This window comes from Xiphophorus hellerii, chromosome 7 (genome assembly GCF_003331165.1).
Source record: "Xiphophorus hellerii strain 12219 chromosome 7, Xiphophorus_hellerii-4.1, whole genome shotgun sequence".
In the NCBI taxonomy this organism is placed as follows: Eukaryota; Metazoa; Chordata; class Actinopteri; order Cyprinodontiformes; family Poeciliidae; genus Xiphophorus; species Xiphophorus hellerii.
In genome coordinates this window covers 22,942,594-22,959,232 of record NC_045678.1, presented here as the reverse complement: position 1 = coordinate 22,959,232, position 16,639 = coordinate 22,942,594, and the positions used below count along the sequence as shown (strand labels likewise).

Genomic DNA, 16,639 nt, shown 5'->3' with positions numbered 1-16,639 from the left:
TATAAATACTTATACTGCTACAAACAAGGACGCTGCCATGGTTACTGCTTCACGTGGTGACAGACGTCCGGGTATTTATACCAATTTACATTTGTATTTATGGGTGGCAACAGGGCAGACCAGCAGCTGCGCTCTATTTCCTGCAAATTAGGATTTACAAAGGAAAGGTGTACAACCACGTGCGTGCGCACGGCTTTATGCATCCGATTTTTTGTGTGCGCCGCACTTTTCTAAATTTTTCCATACGCCAAGTTTTAGTGTGAAAACTGCGCACCCTTTTATGCATGAGGCCCCTGAGCTGGAGAAGGACCAAGCCTGGCACACAGCGCCATCTTCTGGCCAACCACAATTTTACACATTATTTCTGTTTAACCTCTAAAAAAATTTTACTTTTTGTGATTTCCAAACAGTTAGAGAAGCAGGAGTTACATAAATTTTACTGCAGATGCTGTGTTTCATACTGGTGAACTGCCATTAAACTCAATCCCCATTTAAAGCAGCATTAAAACGTGACCAAGAATAACTACATCGTTGTTTTTAAAAGAATAAGTTGCAGAATATCTCAGTCGCGCAGAATCGACTTTTCATGCATTATTAAAACAACCCGCGCAACAAATCCAAGAATGCAAATTAGTCTGCGATCAATAGTGCTTGCAGGCCACAACATGATGTTGCATCTGCCAGAAAACAGAGTTTAGAGAGCCATCAGTCCAAACGTTACAATTTAATCTTTACAAAAACAAGTCAGAAGGACAAGAAGAACGAAAAAAGATTGTGAAAATGTTTCTTTTTTCAATTTTTTAGAAGCAAATGCTACTAAAATGGAATTCAGTAAACAAGAGATACAAAAGAAAATGCTGAAGTAGTATATTTTTGTGCCCTAAATCGCAACCTAAAAAACTGTAAAAATGCAGAAGCGCACGACTTTAATGGAGAAAACCGAACATGAATCTTCACAAATGCTGGAAAAGAAAAAAACATCCAGGTTATAGGAACTTAAACAGAAGCAGTTTCAAACTGCTGATACATCCTGGTAATACTGATTAAAAATAAGATTTAAACTAAAAATGTAAACAGAGTGAAATAAGCCCACAGCTTTTGACACTAGATTTTTTTTTAAACTTCCTGAAATCTTATAATTGAGTCATAATATTAAAACGTTATTTATAGTAAGACTTTATTCTCATGTTACTAAGACTTTATCATTATTTTGACTTCATTCTTGTTATTGTATGAGTTTATTCTCATAATATTTTTATATTTTGTCGTAGTACAGCCTTAATACTCCATTGTACTCTAAAAACAAAAATACAGTCCATTATTTTGTTATAGTATAATTCTCCAGATTGTACTTCTGGGTTTAGACCACTAGATGGCGGCGTAGTAAGCCATTTCTTCACATGACGTTTTGAAGACGAATGAAGTTAACCCCTTAATAAAATGCAGCTTTACACAAGAATGTGTATATATTTAAACAGTATAATGTAGCTCAGTGTTGCTGTGTGTGATCTCATTACCCATCAGATCACACACATGATCTGATGTGAAGTTTATGATTTGGAATCATAAACTTCAATCTGCAGCTGGTGGCATTACTCCTTTCCCAGGACGGTGCATTATTGTTTGCCACATTTTACTTTTCCTTTCTACCTCCATTTGAGAATCACTGTGCAAAACATTTCTTCCATTTAGTTGGGCTCTTGTTGGTTGTTTGTTTCGCTCTTTCTGCAACAAATCCCACCAGCAGGTACGTGACGCAAGACTCCCGCAGCTGCTCTGCGCCCTCAATAACTCTCACATGATTGATTAAAAAGTAGGAACAGTCCAACCAAATCAAGATTACATGTGAAAAAAAAATACTTTTATTTTACAAAACAGTCTGTTTCACCAGCTTTGACGCTACAAATACCCTCCATTTGTTATAAGTAAAAAATATGCAAATTTTAGGTTTAAAAAACATTTAATAGCACCAAACAACATCCAGAGATGAGCCAAAGTAAGCAGGCCACAGCTTTCTAACCAGCAAGGGGCAGTATAGCACTGCTGAAAGAGCTGGAAGAACCACATGGTTTACATTAAACTACTGTTTTTATGTCAACAGAGGCCAATAAAGGTGATTTCTCAGACATATTCTGCTAATAACTACCCCATATTCTGGATGTTTATAAGATGCTGTTCTCTGGTCTGAAGACATGCGAATCAGGTGGAGTGTTGCGGTAAGCTGGGAATATATTTTTAGTTACTGCAGGGAGAACGGGAGCATGAGAACAGAGTGATACGAGCAACACTGAGTAGAAGCTAACCCACAGAAAGATAAGGCATTGCTCATTAATGCTGGTTACCCAAAAATATGGCAGAATATGGCTAATTTAAAACATTATATCCAGTTAAGTTCTACAAATCTCCTAAATGTGCCGATTCCTTTATGTAGGTTACTTCTGAATGAAGAAAGAAAAAAAGCCTCGGTAAGAAATCCCTTTGACCAAAAGCAGAGTCATTCATTTGGTTCTGTGCAGTGCGAGCAATGTTCCCTGAGCTGACTGGACACTGGACACTGAGCTGACTGGACACTGACTGAATCATGTCCAGCCACAGGAATGCTGGACATGATTCAGCACATTGCCTGCATGTTTGGGACGACGACACCAGCAACCAAACCACTAAACCCCCCAAAATTACACTGGGAGATTCCCCAACAGGAGATGGAGCGACAATCGGTGTGATTTCTGAGAGATGAAGCAATTTGAGTGCAGATATTTAGGCGATTCTCACTGGATGAAAACAATTTCATTCTCTCATATTTTCCATGGATCTGATGATTTAAACCTCTGAAATTAACAATGACAACCAGAGATGAACCAATCAGTGTTTACCAGGCTGATATCCAACCATCTTTAAGGTCTGACTACATTATGTTATAGGATTGACGTTAATCCCCGAAATATAAAAACATTTTAAACTAAAAATTTACATAAAACATGAACCATCTAGAGCAGGGTTGTCCAAAGTGTGGTTCAGAGGCCATTTGTGGCCCTTGGACTTATTTTGTTTGGCCCCAAATGAAGTTCAAGAATGATGCAAACTTGTTTGTTAAACTTTAATAATTTATCCTGATTAGAAGTATATTAAAAAAAAAAAATTGAATTGGAAAATGCTATGAATAACACAAAGTATTCATTTCTTTTCTAACAAGTAGAACAACATTTATCTAGAGACTTAAAAAGAGATTGAAAAGCCAACTTTGCTCCACTAAATCAGCTTTTAACTGATTTATTTAAATTTGGCTAAGTATGACAAATGTTGTGAAAGAAATTGACCAAAATTCTGCTCTTATAACTGAAAATAAATTTGTTCAACTGAGCCTAAAAGAAATTGAAAGGTAGAGGGAAATGTGCAAAATCCTTTTTAGGTTTTGGATCTACAACATCCATTTTTTACAAAATTATATATATATTGATAGATATTACAACTTTATTTGCAGGGATGCACCATTTGCATTGTTTTGGCCAATCTCCAATTACCAATCTTTAAAAATCCTGACCTGCTGATTCCGATTTTGGCCGATACCAATTTTTTTGTCTGAAATGCTGCTAATTATCTCAAAAAAAGTCGCTGAGTAGGTAACAGTGGGGTGACTGCTGTCAACTGCAAACGCGCAGACATGACCTGGTGGGCCAGTCTGTCAGTCAAACCTCTCTAAGAGGGGAGCAGAAGAGAACAGTGGTTGATTCTTAGACCTTTGCTGAGGTAGATAAGATTGGTGGATAAGATTGGCTTCCCGTGTAAGAATCGGCCGATCACCGATCTCCCACCGGCACAGATAAATTATCTAGCCAATAAATCAGTCCATCCTTATTTATTTGCTTAATTTTTTTTTTTTTTCCTCGGACCATGAGTACTTTTGACAACAATTTTGTCCCACTTTACTAAAAGTTTGGACACCCCCAATCTAGACTGTACAAAATACTGGAATCAGTTGGTGTGTTAAAAAAAGACGTTTTTCTAAGAACTCTGTACAAATAAGGTTTCCTCAAAAAGAAACATATCCATCTTAAACTGCAATCTGAATTTTCTTCTCTGAACCAAGCATGAAGCTGCTTCACCGCAACAGCCCAGCCAGTTGGTCATGCACATTATTACATTTAATTAAAAAGTTATGTTGAAAGACAAGAACTGGCCAAGCTCCCACAGAAAAACAAAACAACAGTGACACAACAACAAATGAGAAAGAACAATTTGTTTACACAGAACCAAACTGACAGCAAGAGCCGTTTCTCATCGATGTTCTCCTTTTTACGGCTCAGGCACGTTCGTTCACACCAGCATGTTTAGCTTTCGGAGGGCAATTTTCTAAAAGATGAAAGGGACACTAAACACAATCCATTACTGTCCATTACAGGCCATTAGTTTTCCCACAGCACTCTTAAGTGAAACAATCCTGTTTATTGATGGAAAAAGGAGCAATCAGCAAGAAGGGGAGCAGACACAAACAAAAATCAATGAGGCATTTGCACAAAGCGTATCAATAGGTACAATACAGGAAGCAGCAATTAAAGACACGAAGGAGAGGAGTCTCTGCGCTAAAACTCGATTAGACAAATTACAAAAACAGTCGCATGTCTGCCCATTCATATTCTCACTGGTGGGAAAGAAAGAGGGTTAATATTTAGTCCCCTCCCCCTGAAACACAACATGCTGATGCTCTGCTGTTTTCTGGTGCTCTCTGGTTCGGCCTGTGGGGTAAACAGGCAGGGTAAAAGGGAGGTGTGAGAAACAAAACAAATACATAACCACCGTTTGCTTTTAAAGCAGCAACATGAGCAGCTGGTCATCGATACGATATGGGAATGTCAGCTGTGGTACATTTGAAAATCATTTCAAAATATAACCAATTCAGGTCTTTCTTTTTGTCCTTGACTTAAAAGCAGGGCTGGTGTAAATGCAATCAATTAATAATCAATTATCCTGATGATTAATTGACTAATCAAACTTAGGCCCTTACTAATTCAAACCAGTAAGGGAAATATGTAAGTAACCCTAAATTAAGTTCTTTTGGCACTTTTTGCCTTTACTCAGTATTATATAGGATGAACTTCTGGTTTTAGGTTTGATGCTTTTATTTTGAAGGGGACAACTTCCAGTAGGCCTGTCAGGATAAAATATTTCCTGAACAATAAATTCTCCCAGAATTGCAATAAATGATAATATTGTTGTTCTCAGAGTATTTTCTAATAATATAATATAATGGTGATGAAATAATAATGCAAGAACACATTCTCAAAGATGGATCAACCTAAAATTTTTAGGAACATTTAACGCTGGAACTGGGACACATATTAAACAACCAAAATAAGTAAAACAAAATTGTCCTTTAAAAAACGGGCTAGTTGAGACTAAAGCACCAGACTGAAGACTTTTGTCATCCAAATTTGGTAAAAAGAAAGAGAAAAGAAAAAAAAACAATAAGTCATGCAAATGGAAATTATTGAGTTTCCTTTAATTTATCATAAGATTAACTGATTTATTTATTGTGAAAGGCCTAACTTCTGGTATGTGTGTTAACCAGCTTAACAACAACAAAAGGATGGATGAAAAGCTGCAATGGAGCTTACACAGTGTGTTTTGTTATCAGCGAACAAGGTTTGTTTATTTAGGTTTTTTGTTAAAAGTATGTCTTCAGTATGACTAAATTTGATATGACTAAAAACGCACATTTGCTTTATCATTTGCTAACTTTACTGTTGTTTTTAGATGATAGGCAGTATTTTAAGCTGCAAAAGTTCTCAAAATGCAAAGTGTACAGCTAGCTTACCAAAGGATTGTGTTTAAAAATAATAATGGATACATTTCTTAAGACCAGGTCACTCAAAAGAAAAACTGAAGATACTATTGAAAAGAAAGAAACTGGACTACATATATGATCGGAGGAATTCATGTCTGCAGGAATATTTTTCAGTTGCAGAACTTTTGTTTTTAAAACAGTATTATGATACACAGCATGCTACCGGTATCCAGATATAAGTCTGCAGAGTGCGATATGATGGTGAAGAAGCTTTGTTAATCAGTTCCAGTTTTAAGTGTTATTTTGAAAATGAAGTGTATCTATCTATGGCAGGAAATCGCATGCATTATTACGTCACTTCCATTAAATCAGGGTAAAAAGGTCTTCAAACAATATTATTGTTTATCGCAAAAAATTTTGAGACAATTAATCGTTCAGCAAAATTTGTTATCGTGACAGGCCTAAAGACGACAATAAGTATGTTCAGATACTAATACTAATATTTTCATTTCAGGTTGAATTAGAAAGATTTATTGCGGGGCCAGTTTAAAGTTAGGTGGTCTGTGAGTGTTTATTAAATGCTTTAAATGGTCCTCATCCTGACAAAGTTTGAGAAATACTATATTACATCCATGCCAATCACCACAAAATCAGACAAAACTAGAAGTGGCCAACATTTCAAGGATTTATTTTATCCCATAATGCCTACAAAGAAAAAGTTTTCAGCATCTGGATACTATTAGCAGCTAAGGTAGAAATATTTGAGGCATTACTAAAAGTTAACTACCAGGAGGGCAGTAATGAAGGAATTAGACCAAGTTTTCTTCCTTCAAGGGTTTTATTTTCATTATTTCATTTAATTTTTTACATCTGGGATACTTATCGGCTATGTTCAGACTGGTTCCGTTCTGCCCTGGCTGTTTGTGTCCTCAGCAGACCTGACTAAGTTGTGTCGGGTCGGGTTAGGTCACTTCCGCTGCGTGTTGTGAATTTTGGGGATCTCGCTGATCTCCACACAATGAGCAACAGACCCAGGTCGCAGCAACTCCCTGCAGCGCCAGTGGGGAAAGATTACAGCCAGCAACAGAGATAGTCATCGCACTGCCAGCCAGACTTCATTCCCCTAAGCCTCCACGCATCTGAACGCACACACACACACTCCACACACCGCTCATCCCAACAATGGATCTGCATTTACAAAAAACACGCAGCCTGTTCATTCATTTCAAAAGAGGAAAAAAATCCTTGTGCTCAGCTGTAGCTTTACCAAAAGGTGCTTTATTTGCACTCAAACACCTTTATTGCAAGGTCATGGTAATTAATAGTGACGGGATTTGTGTCCAACTTTTTAGCACCATTTTCAAGCAGCACTTTGTAAAGTTAATATTCATCACACTAACAGCCGTATGTCATTTAGATGGGAAAAACTACACACCTGGACATTTGTTTTGAATCTACATTTTTTTTTACTGCTCACTTTAAACATATTAACCTGTTACTGTAATACAGTTTGTCAAGCTAACATCAGATCACTGTGTGTCTATAACTCCCTTTGCAACTTCACAAGGAAATGCAATATGTTATAGCAATGTTACAAATTGTGATGAGCATAGGTTTGTCACCATAACCAATTTTGCAAAACGATAAATTGTTCCAGAACTTATTGCAATAAACCATAACATTGTTGTTTTGAGACAATTTTATCCAGCTAGCCTTGCACACTGCATTGCCAGAAATACAGAGCAACATAAATATGGACACAAGTTAAAGATAAAGTTTCATTAATTAACTGTGAATCACTGGATGTTAATGTGTCGCGTTTCCAGTGGCAATCTTGGTTGAGAAAGACAAAAAAAGAGTAAAACTAGCAGATGGAAACCCTGAAGCTATTGTGGAACTGCCTTTCCTCCACCTACTGCTGTGCACTGCTGGTTAGATGCCTGAAATAAGGCTTCAACACTTTCCTTTCATCAGAAATACAGATTTAGCCGTACAGCTTGGCTAATTCGCAAGCTTATATGAGCTTGTATTAAGAGCAAAATATGGTATAATATTTTAGGTAATGGAAAAATTACTGCAACATTTTTTCTTAAATTATGGTTTTAAAAATAACTTTGTAAGTAACCTTTTTTAAGTACTAATTAACAATTTATCTGAAGTAGGGATAATGGTTTTCTGTTTTTAATAAAACAAATGGGCAAATATTGCAACACTGGCATGCTGTAAGGTAAAAATACTGTGGGAATTTCACACTAGTCAAAGCCTGGTCTTAAGACCTTTGTTTTCCTCTTAAAGGTTTGTTTTTAGTCAAGATCACCACTTCCTCCACTGACATACAATGATCAACACAGCCGCCTTTTAGAAACATTAAAGTTCATGTGTGTCAAACTAATTACCATAAAAGCTTCCTGTTCTTGCTTCTTTTTTCTTGTTTTTCTCAAAATTACTTCACCGCTGAATGGAAGCTGCTTTTCATTAACATCCAGGGAAATTTTTATTAATTTTGGCATGTCTTCATATAATACAGAAGTTTGAAAGGGTTGCACTAAGAAGGCAGGAATTTTAAATTATTTCCTTGATATTTATTGTTTGATAATTTTCTCACCAGAATATCAGGTTTTCTTCAGGTTTCACCAACTCAAATGTAAGACTTTTTAAGACCAATATGAATGAAATTTAAGACCTGTATCACTTACACTACACTTTATACAATAGTGCCAAACTTTTTTGCACAGAATGCACATAGCATTATACGGTTTGGCAACAGAAGTGAGCCAGTGGCAAGACGAACGTCGCACTGCCAACTGGAAATTACTTACACTTAGCTCGCTAGTTAGCAAGTGTATATTAGCAGCTAGTTAGCGGTAGCATCAACCACCTTGAGTCACAGAACATAATGAAGACATCTGCATACAATTCAAACTTTGTTCGACAGAAAGGAGAAAAATAAATTACACGGGCTATATGAAAATAAACAGTCCAGCCAGGACAAAATTTAAGATCTGTGATTAATGTATTTAAGGCTAACTTACATATTTTCTAAATAATTGTGTATACATGAAGTTAAGATTTTTTTAAGGTGCATTGTACCTCCCAATTATCTGCCCTAACTTAGCTTGTCAATAGCTTAACATCTATGCTTGCTAAAAGCAATTGCTAATGTGCAGGTGCCGCCAATTTAAACCCATCCTTAGTTGTTTCTGAAAAAACAGGCCTAACTATACAACAATGGTTTAGAATGGAATAAATAAATAATTACAACCTAGATTAAAAATGATATTTAGATAAAAAATTATTATTTTAAAAAGACAGCAAGCCAAGAGCAGGTTAAAAAGAGAAGCTAGTACAGTGTATTTTTTGCAGTGCAATATGTTAGTAGTATTTTACAGCAATGAATTTGCAACAGAGAGCTGCAAGGCAACTAAAAGACAACTGATAATGATGAAATGGTATTATAAAACCACAAAGTGGTACAATACAAATCAATACAACTTAATAAAATAGTTTGTCTTGGGGGAGGGGGTGACAATAACTTTTGTTTTTCCCAAAGATATTAAGTATGATTCATTCCAATCCAAATCTCCTTTGCTAGCCAACGAGCCCCAGGAGTCGATCGGCCGCGGCCAACCCGCGTCAACGTACACCGACTACCAGCCTGTTCAAACTCATTCCAGTAATGTCTTGTCAGCACCTATGGAGCTCATGCACAGCTTCTCTCCTGCAAACACTGGCTGAAAAACAGAGACCAACACATGAAATGACACCCTAAAGAGCCCCTGTTGTTTGGTAGCGGTCCCTTAGAGGGGGGTGATTAATGAAAGCAGAGACATCCCACACATGAAAGCCAGAAAATATATTGACAGAAGCCACACAGAAGACCACGGGACCTGCACAACCGCTGATGTGGCAAACATCCAGAGCAAGCTGGGAGATTTATTAGAGAACAAGGAAAGAAACAGGTTTCTCTGCAATACGCAAGTGGAGAACCATGTCCCTGGATGCTACAATGTTTTCATCACTTAGAAGGCGGCGCAACTGAGTGCTATCCTGTCTCTTAAAAAAAATAAAATAAAAATGTAAAAAAAATTCAGAAGATTTTAAAGCTATTGCAGCGTTTACAGAGAATGAGCAGCAGAGATGAAAGTGAAACATCAACACTCGCTCTGCTGCTACGTTTAATAAGCAAAATCTTCTGAAGGGAGTTACCAAAAGTCAGCTACATTCCACACACACCCAATTTGAAAGACGCTTCAGATGTGAACGCTTCAAAAGGTTCTGTGAAGTACCACTGCGCAAGTTACTGCTTCGATTCAAGGAAACACTGGAGACTGTTTCCTTGAATCCAAAGCGAACATGAAGACAGTTTCAACACGGCTGTAAGTAAGCAGCTTCAACCCGACCCACTACGATCCAGAACAGAAACCGATCTAAAACTTACCAGAAATCAGCATTAAGGCAGCAACTAGTGATTATTTTAATAATTGATTAATCCGAGAGAGGGAAAAAACAAAGATTCTGCAGATTTTTTATTTAGCTCAACATTAGAGACATTAGAAGACGCAAATTAACAAATAATTCATTTTTAAAGAGTAAAATAAACATTTTATTGCCTAACATTCGTTTAGTGAGCGCTTGAACATTTGTAGTAAAGGATGCATCTGCAGCTTAAACAATACTTTAGCATCAATATGTGAAAAGCTACTTGACTTAATACAATGTAGGGTTGATTGTTTATTTTTTGATAAACAGATTAATAATTGCACAGCAAAAGGTTCTAAATTAATTTCTTTTCTTTTAAACCTGATTTAATTTTTTTGTACAGTTATGTCTCAATAACTGTATATTCCAGTTAACTATTAAATACAAAATAGGTTGATTTAAATAATCAATTCATCATGATTAATTGTTTCAGCCCTAATTAGCATCATATAAATTTTGCTTCTTTGTTTCTGAATAGTGATCAGTCAGAACATTAAAAGCGAATATTTTCCCCCTGTTCGTTAAATGCATCAAAATCACAAAAAAAGAAGAAAAAAAACGTACAATTTTCAGCCTACAAACAAATAAACCAACAGCATCTATTCTGATGTACATTTGAGAATCATTTGTTGTTAAGATAAAGAAAATCTGCTTATTTTCACTAAGATTAAAAAAGTAAACTGCCTCTATATCAAAGAAGCAGCAGCACATTTTGTTCCTCTTCTGTTTTATTAACTTTTAAATTAAATTTAAAATCCACAATCGGTTATAATCACAGTTGGCAGGAAGGACCTCAAAGAAAACCACATATAATAAGTCAGATTGTTGCAATCCTGCGTAAAACAAAAATAATCCAGACACCACTGCGACCTCCGTTAAAGCACTTAGAGTGCAGTTTAATATTTTCCCTTTCTCAGCTGATAGTTTGATTGGTAATGTTATTTTCTCCACTGTTTGCACAATGAGAGCATCAATAAATATCAGTACATTTTAAAATATGATTCAATTAAGATAAAATAAAATCACACTCTTTTTAAGTAAGTGTTGTCATGAGGTAAACGAGAATACTTTTCAAGAACATACTTTTGTGTTTGTGATGGTATGAATGCTGTGACATGCAGTTATAGTTAAACAATAACCTAAAAAATGTGTAATAAATAGGTTTATGAATATTTTTAGTTATCACATTAGCACCACAAAATATTGTGATAAAATAAGTTATCACCCAACACTACTACAGGAGAAAAAAACAGACCAATTAACAAGCCAATTAATTAATTCAACTTTTAGTGTTACTCTAAAAAAAGGGATTGACAAAAAGGCATAAGATTCTGTGCAATAAGCACTTAAAAACAAATAAATTTAGTTTCTTATTTTAGAAGCAGGACTAATTTATACTTTTCAGTTTTGAAATAACTTGCATCATTTTGCAGAATATCACGTATGTTATATCCATATTAACATACTTAACTCTTAATGTTTGCGAAACAATCAAACTTATATAGTTTGCTCTTTCAACTGCTTCTGTTTAATATCTGAACACATTTAATGGAGAACTAATGTTTACAAGAAAAAGTGGGTTAGCATTGTTAGAAATAAGGCATTTCCACAAGCTGCAGGGTGATTAAAATTCCTGCTTCACCTCAGAAATTACTTCTTCAAACCCAAAAGTGGCACAATCCAAACCAACTTTACTTTAGAAAGTGAAAGTTTTCAGTAAAAGAACACAGCTAATATCTAAAAAAGTGAAATAATCTGTAGTGGAACAAGTATTTTAAAAAAATAAATATTAAGAAAATATTGACTTAAAACAAGCTTCCATATCTTGCAGAAAAGTTAATTGTGAGTTAGTTTTGTATTATTTAAAGTGTACTAAGATATTTGCACTAGAAACTTGATAAAACATTTTTTTTAAAGATTTTGTGTTTTTGCAGTGTTCTTCAAACAGAGAGTGTAGCAGCTTGAGTGCTGTCAGATTATCTTTCCTTACAGCAACAACCAATAAATGTAGCTTGTTGTGTAGCAATAAGCTACATTATATATATATATATATATATATATATATATATATATATATATATATATATATATGCATAAACTTTTCAATTAACAAGGAAATGCAAATATTAAAGTAAGTATGCGTCTCTTACCCATCATCCTCTCCGTCTACAGTCTTGAGACCGGCTGGTGCGGTTAAGGCACTGGCGGTGTTGGCGTTGCCCTCGGTTTCCTGACCCAGGCCGATGTTTGATCCCGCCTCGCTGCCAGACAGCTTCAGTAAAGACTGATGCTGGAGCAGCAGCCTCTGGGCGTCCTGCAGCTGCGTGGTGGTGAAGCTGGGCAAGCTGGCATACAAGGCGCTGGCCTGGGCGGCGTGAACCAGGGCCTGGGCACTGCTGGCGTCCTGCGATGGATGGGGGGACATTCGGCTGACGCTTGCGGCATTATGGGCTTGAGGTTGGTGATCGCTGTGAGCGTTGGGAGGCGGAGCGGCTGAGGCTGACGCCACGGGAGGAAGTTGGGTGCTTGAGCCCGGATTCTGTATTTGAGTCAGAAGGGATTGTGGTTTCTGCTGCTGAATGTCAACGTGGCTTGGTGGCTGCTGTCCGAGGCCAGCTACCCCAACATGGGGCGGCATACTGGAGACGGGAGCTGGCTTGTGAAGGAGCCCCTGTGATTGCTGAGGCATCCCCATCATCTGAGTCGCTCCGTTAGCTTGAGCGGCCAGCACCGAGCCGGATTGGTTGGAGAGAGGTTGAGAGGGAGCACCTTGGGGTACACCTTGCTGTGGTTGGTTGTACCCAGGAGGTCTAGCTGATGCCGGAGATGCAGCTGATTGCTGAGGAAGGTTAGCGTAGCCCATCTTTTGCTGCTGGATGCCAACCAAACCCTGTGAGGAGCTTGGCGGTTGATTAGCGACTGCCTGGGCGTAGGTGAGCTGCTGTGGCGGGACAGCACCAATGGCAGTCTGTTGACCTGGCTGATGGAGGTTTGTGGGAGCTGAGGGGGCTGCAGTTGTCTTCACATGAGGATGGTTGATATCCTGGGTGTGCATGTGAGCTTGGGAGTGAGGTACTCCCATGATTCCTTGATATCCCTGAGGAGGGGAGGCGTAATCCTGGGCATGCTGGGGTAACGGGGAACCCACAGCCTCTCCACTGCCCAGGTTCTCAATGTAATGACTCAGCGTACTCATGGTGCTGCTCACAGAGCTGCTGCTTGTGCTTTCCCTCTCTGAGGGAAAGTTCTCCGTTACGAACTGACGCGCTGTCTGAGACGCAGCTTCGGACACTGATGGCGCAGGGGTGGGCACATCTTTGTCGTAGAATTCGGTGCAAGTCCATCTGCCCTTCTTGAACGGCTCAGAGCTGGAGTCCAGCTTCACCACCCTGAAGCGAGAGGTGGCGGCTGTCACTGCCGGTGCCGGAACAGCTGAAGGCACAGCCGCTGCGGGAGCGCTCGCAGCTGATCCAACTCTTCCCTGGATCCCGCAGGGGACTCCCACGCCTCCAGAGGCACTGACAGCAGCAGCAGTTGTAGTAGTCATCGAGTTGATGTTGACGTTAGCAGCAGACATATGGCTACCTCCAGCTGCAACACTGCTTCCTCCATTGCTGCTAATAACACTGTGAGGAAAGCTACCACTAGCACCGCCGCTGCTAGCACTCATGTTGATTCCCCCTCTGACAGGCACGTTGGCGGAGCTCAACATATTCACATTACTAACACTGCTGGTTGGGGGATTAACAACACTAACTGTGGTGCCTGACGCAGAGCTGTGCATTCCAGGGACACATCCTGGGGTCACAATCCCCACATCCTGGGGGACGATACTTGGAGCGCCAGCGGTGGCGTGGGAAACATTCTCTTGAGCGCCACCCACGTTTGAAGGCATTTTCTGGGTGAGAGAAGGTAGAGCTCCGGTCAGACAGTAGCTCTGAGCATGGTTAAGATGATGAGGGTGTTGGTGATGCATAGTCCCGTTTACAACGGCCCCGCCACGGTGTTGCGCCTGGGTCAAGGTATGGGGGTGAGAAGGCTGGTTGGGGGAGACGGCTCCAGGGGTCTCCGCCTCGTGGAAGTTATTTAGGGTCTCCTCTGAAGAGCTCCTCTCCGCTCCGACTACATCATTAGCTCTTGAGAGGGATACATCCAAAATTTCAGAAGAAGACAGATCCTCAGTATGCGACTCATCCAAGTCATCATAACTCTCTGTGTCCTCTGCAATACTGTTGTTGGTACTAACTGATATCTGCGCTGGAGTCACACTTGTGATCTGAAAACCACTTTTCTTTTTAATCTGAGCTCCAGTAGGTTGCGCGGGTTGGGGCTGGAGGTTCAGGCTGTGCGGAGGAGGAGGGTGATGGGGGCCCGGGGAGGACGACGCGGCGGGGGGTTGAATCAACAGGGAGGGTTGGTAGTCATCACCTGAAACGTGGCTGTTGTTGACCACCACCGGGTTGGCGGTCGTTGACAGCGTGGAGCCGCTCCCGCTGCTCGTGTTGCTGCCCCTCCTGTGGAAGACAGCCGGATGCGGCATCTTTCTGACGCTGCCAGAGTCTCCTGCGGGGTCCGGATGATGCATTCCGACTGAATCCGGGCGGTAGTTGGTCTCTGACAGTAGGTAATAAGGTTGCAGCTCGTTAACGGCGCCGTTTTGCCGACACTACGGTTAACAGACAAGCCAGCTGAAAATAACAGAACAAATATAAATGTGTTCTTGTGATCCAGGCGATTTTAACCACCTCTAGGGCAATTTTTCCCCCCCGGAGTCAGTTAGCGAGCCAACTGAAGCTAGTGGCCGCTTGCTCAGCAGCTAGCGAGCTAACGTCAGCTGATGCCAGTCGTACTTCGCCGGTTGATTATCAGGCTGCGTCTTTGTTACACACAAGCGTACATCTCCGGTATTTTTTGTAACTAAATGTTGTCTTTCGATGAATACAAGAACTCAAAGCAAAGCAGCTGCTGAGTGAGTTATTGTTATATTAACTACTAGCTGGAGCTAGCTGCCAGTCTCCATCACCGGTTAGCAGTCTACAGTGAGCGAGTCTTAACTGCTGAATTAACTCGGAAATTGAGCAAATCAACCTTTTCAGCCGGAGTACAACGACTTGAAAGCGATGGGATCACTTAACGGTGGAGTGCAAAGGTTACATCCATGCCAGCGAATCCTCGTTTTAGTTTTGCTGTATCACCGGTGCTCTTCCCCCAGCGGTAGCGTCTCCTGCTTGGCTGCTGTGACGGGACTGGAGAGGAGGGGTGCTCCGTAATATGGCGACCGCGCATGGTCCCTGCTGCCAGACATAAAGCAGTCTGGGTGAGGCGGCGAGCTCAACATCAACACCGACGAAGCAGGACGAGAGGCGACGGAAAGAGCCGAGCTCTAAGTCAACGTAAACGAAACGGCACGAGAGATGACGGAAAGGGCCGAGCTCAAAATCAACATAAACGGAAAAGAACGAAATCGGACAGATCACAAAAGATCACGGAAAGAGCCGAATAAAACCGAAGCTGTTTTAAAAAAAATTCCAATACACAAAAGCCAATTTTTTCTTTTTGAAATTGTATGTAGATACACTTATGATTGATAAAATTATTTTCTTCATCTACTAAATAACAGAAAAGATATTTTTAAAAATTAATTTTAAATTCAAATATTTACTTATACTGAAATTACAAAGTCTTTAAACAATTTGTGAAGGCTAAAATAATGATGTCACGGCTTTGCACGATTGTGATAGGTTAATTCAAAAACATTTCTGTTACATTGAGGCACACTTGTCATCATTTTTTACCAAAGAAACTTATGACACTTCCTGGAGTGACAATGTGGAACATCAAAACAAATCAGATAATCCTAATTCACCTTAACCAGAAAAAAATTTAATCTGGATTATACTTTTGTAGTGTATACAATATATCTGGTTTCAGCTGCATTTGTGCAAGAAATATGTACATTAAGACCACCAAGAAGATAACCAATCTCTCCACCTATCAAGTTTAAACTAGTTTTTGCCACGCATCTGTGACTGCGTCTTTGATGTATAAAAAAATAATCAAGTTTATATCCCTTCCTTTGTCTTTCCAACCATAACCACCTGTAGTTGACTTTCTATTGAACTAAGTGTATAATTTTTTTTCTATTTGTCAAATAAATCAAAATAAGGTTCTTATTTGTACATAAATATGAATATTGGTTTTTGGAAAGCTTTGCCCACATTATATTGGTAAATTATTCCAATACCTGAGGTTGCTAGTTGGGATGTCAATGGATACAATGTACTAAAAATAAACATTTGTGGCAGGCTGAGCAAAACATCGCCACCACAACAGTGCTGGTCACACAAAGGTAGACAGAGCGTTGCTGGATCTCTCTGC

The 16,639-nt window shown here is 39.3% G+C and overlaps 1 protein-coding gene across 1 annotated transcript in view; it reads right to left on the bottom strand.

The window, feature by feature from the left end:
- Nucleotides 1-15,568, bottom strand: part of LOC116722775 (TSC22 domain family protein 1-like) — a 32,993-nt gene extending 17,425 nt beyond the window's left edge. The window contains exon 1 of the mRNA XM_032567054.1: nt 12,412-15,568. Coding sequence (XP_032422945.1) covers nt 12,412-14,846 — 2,435 coding nt within the window. The 5' untranslated portion in view covers nt 14,847-15,568. The remainder of the gene's footprint in view (nt 1-12,411) is intronic.
- Between the last annotated feature and the right edge of the window lie 1,071 nt (nt 15,569-16,639).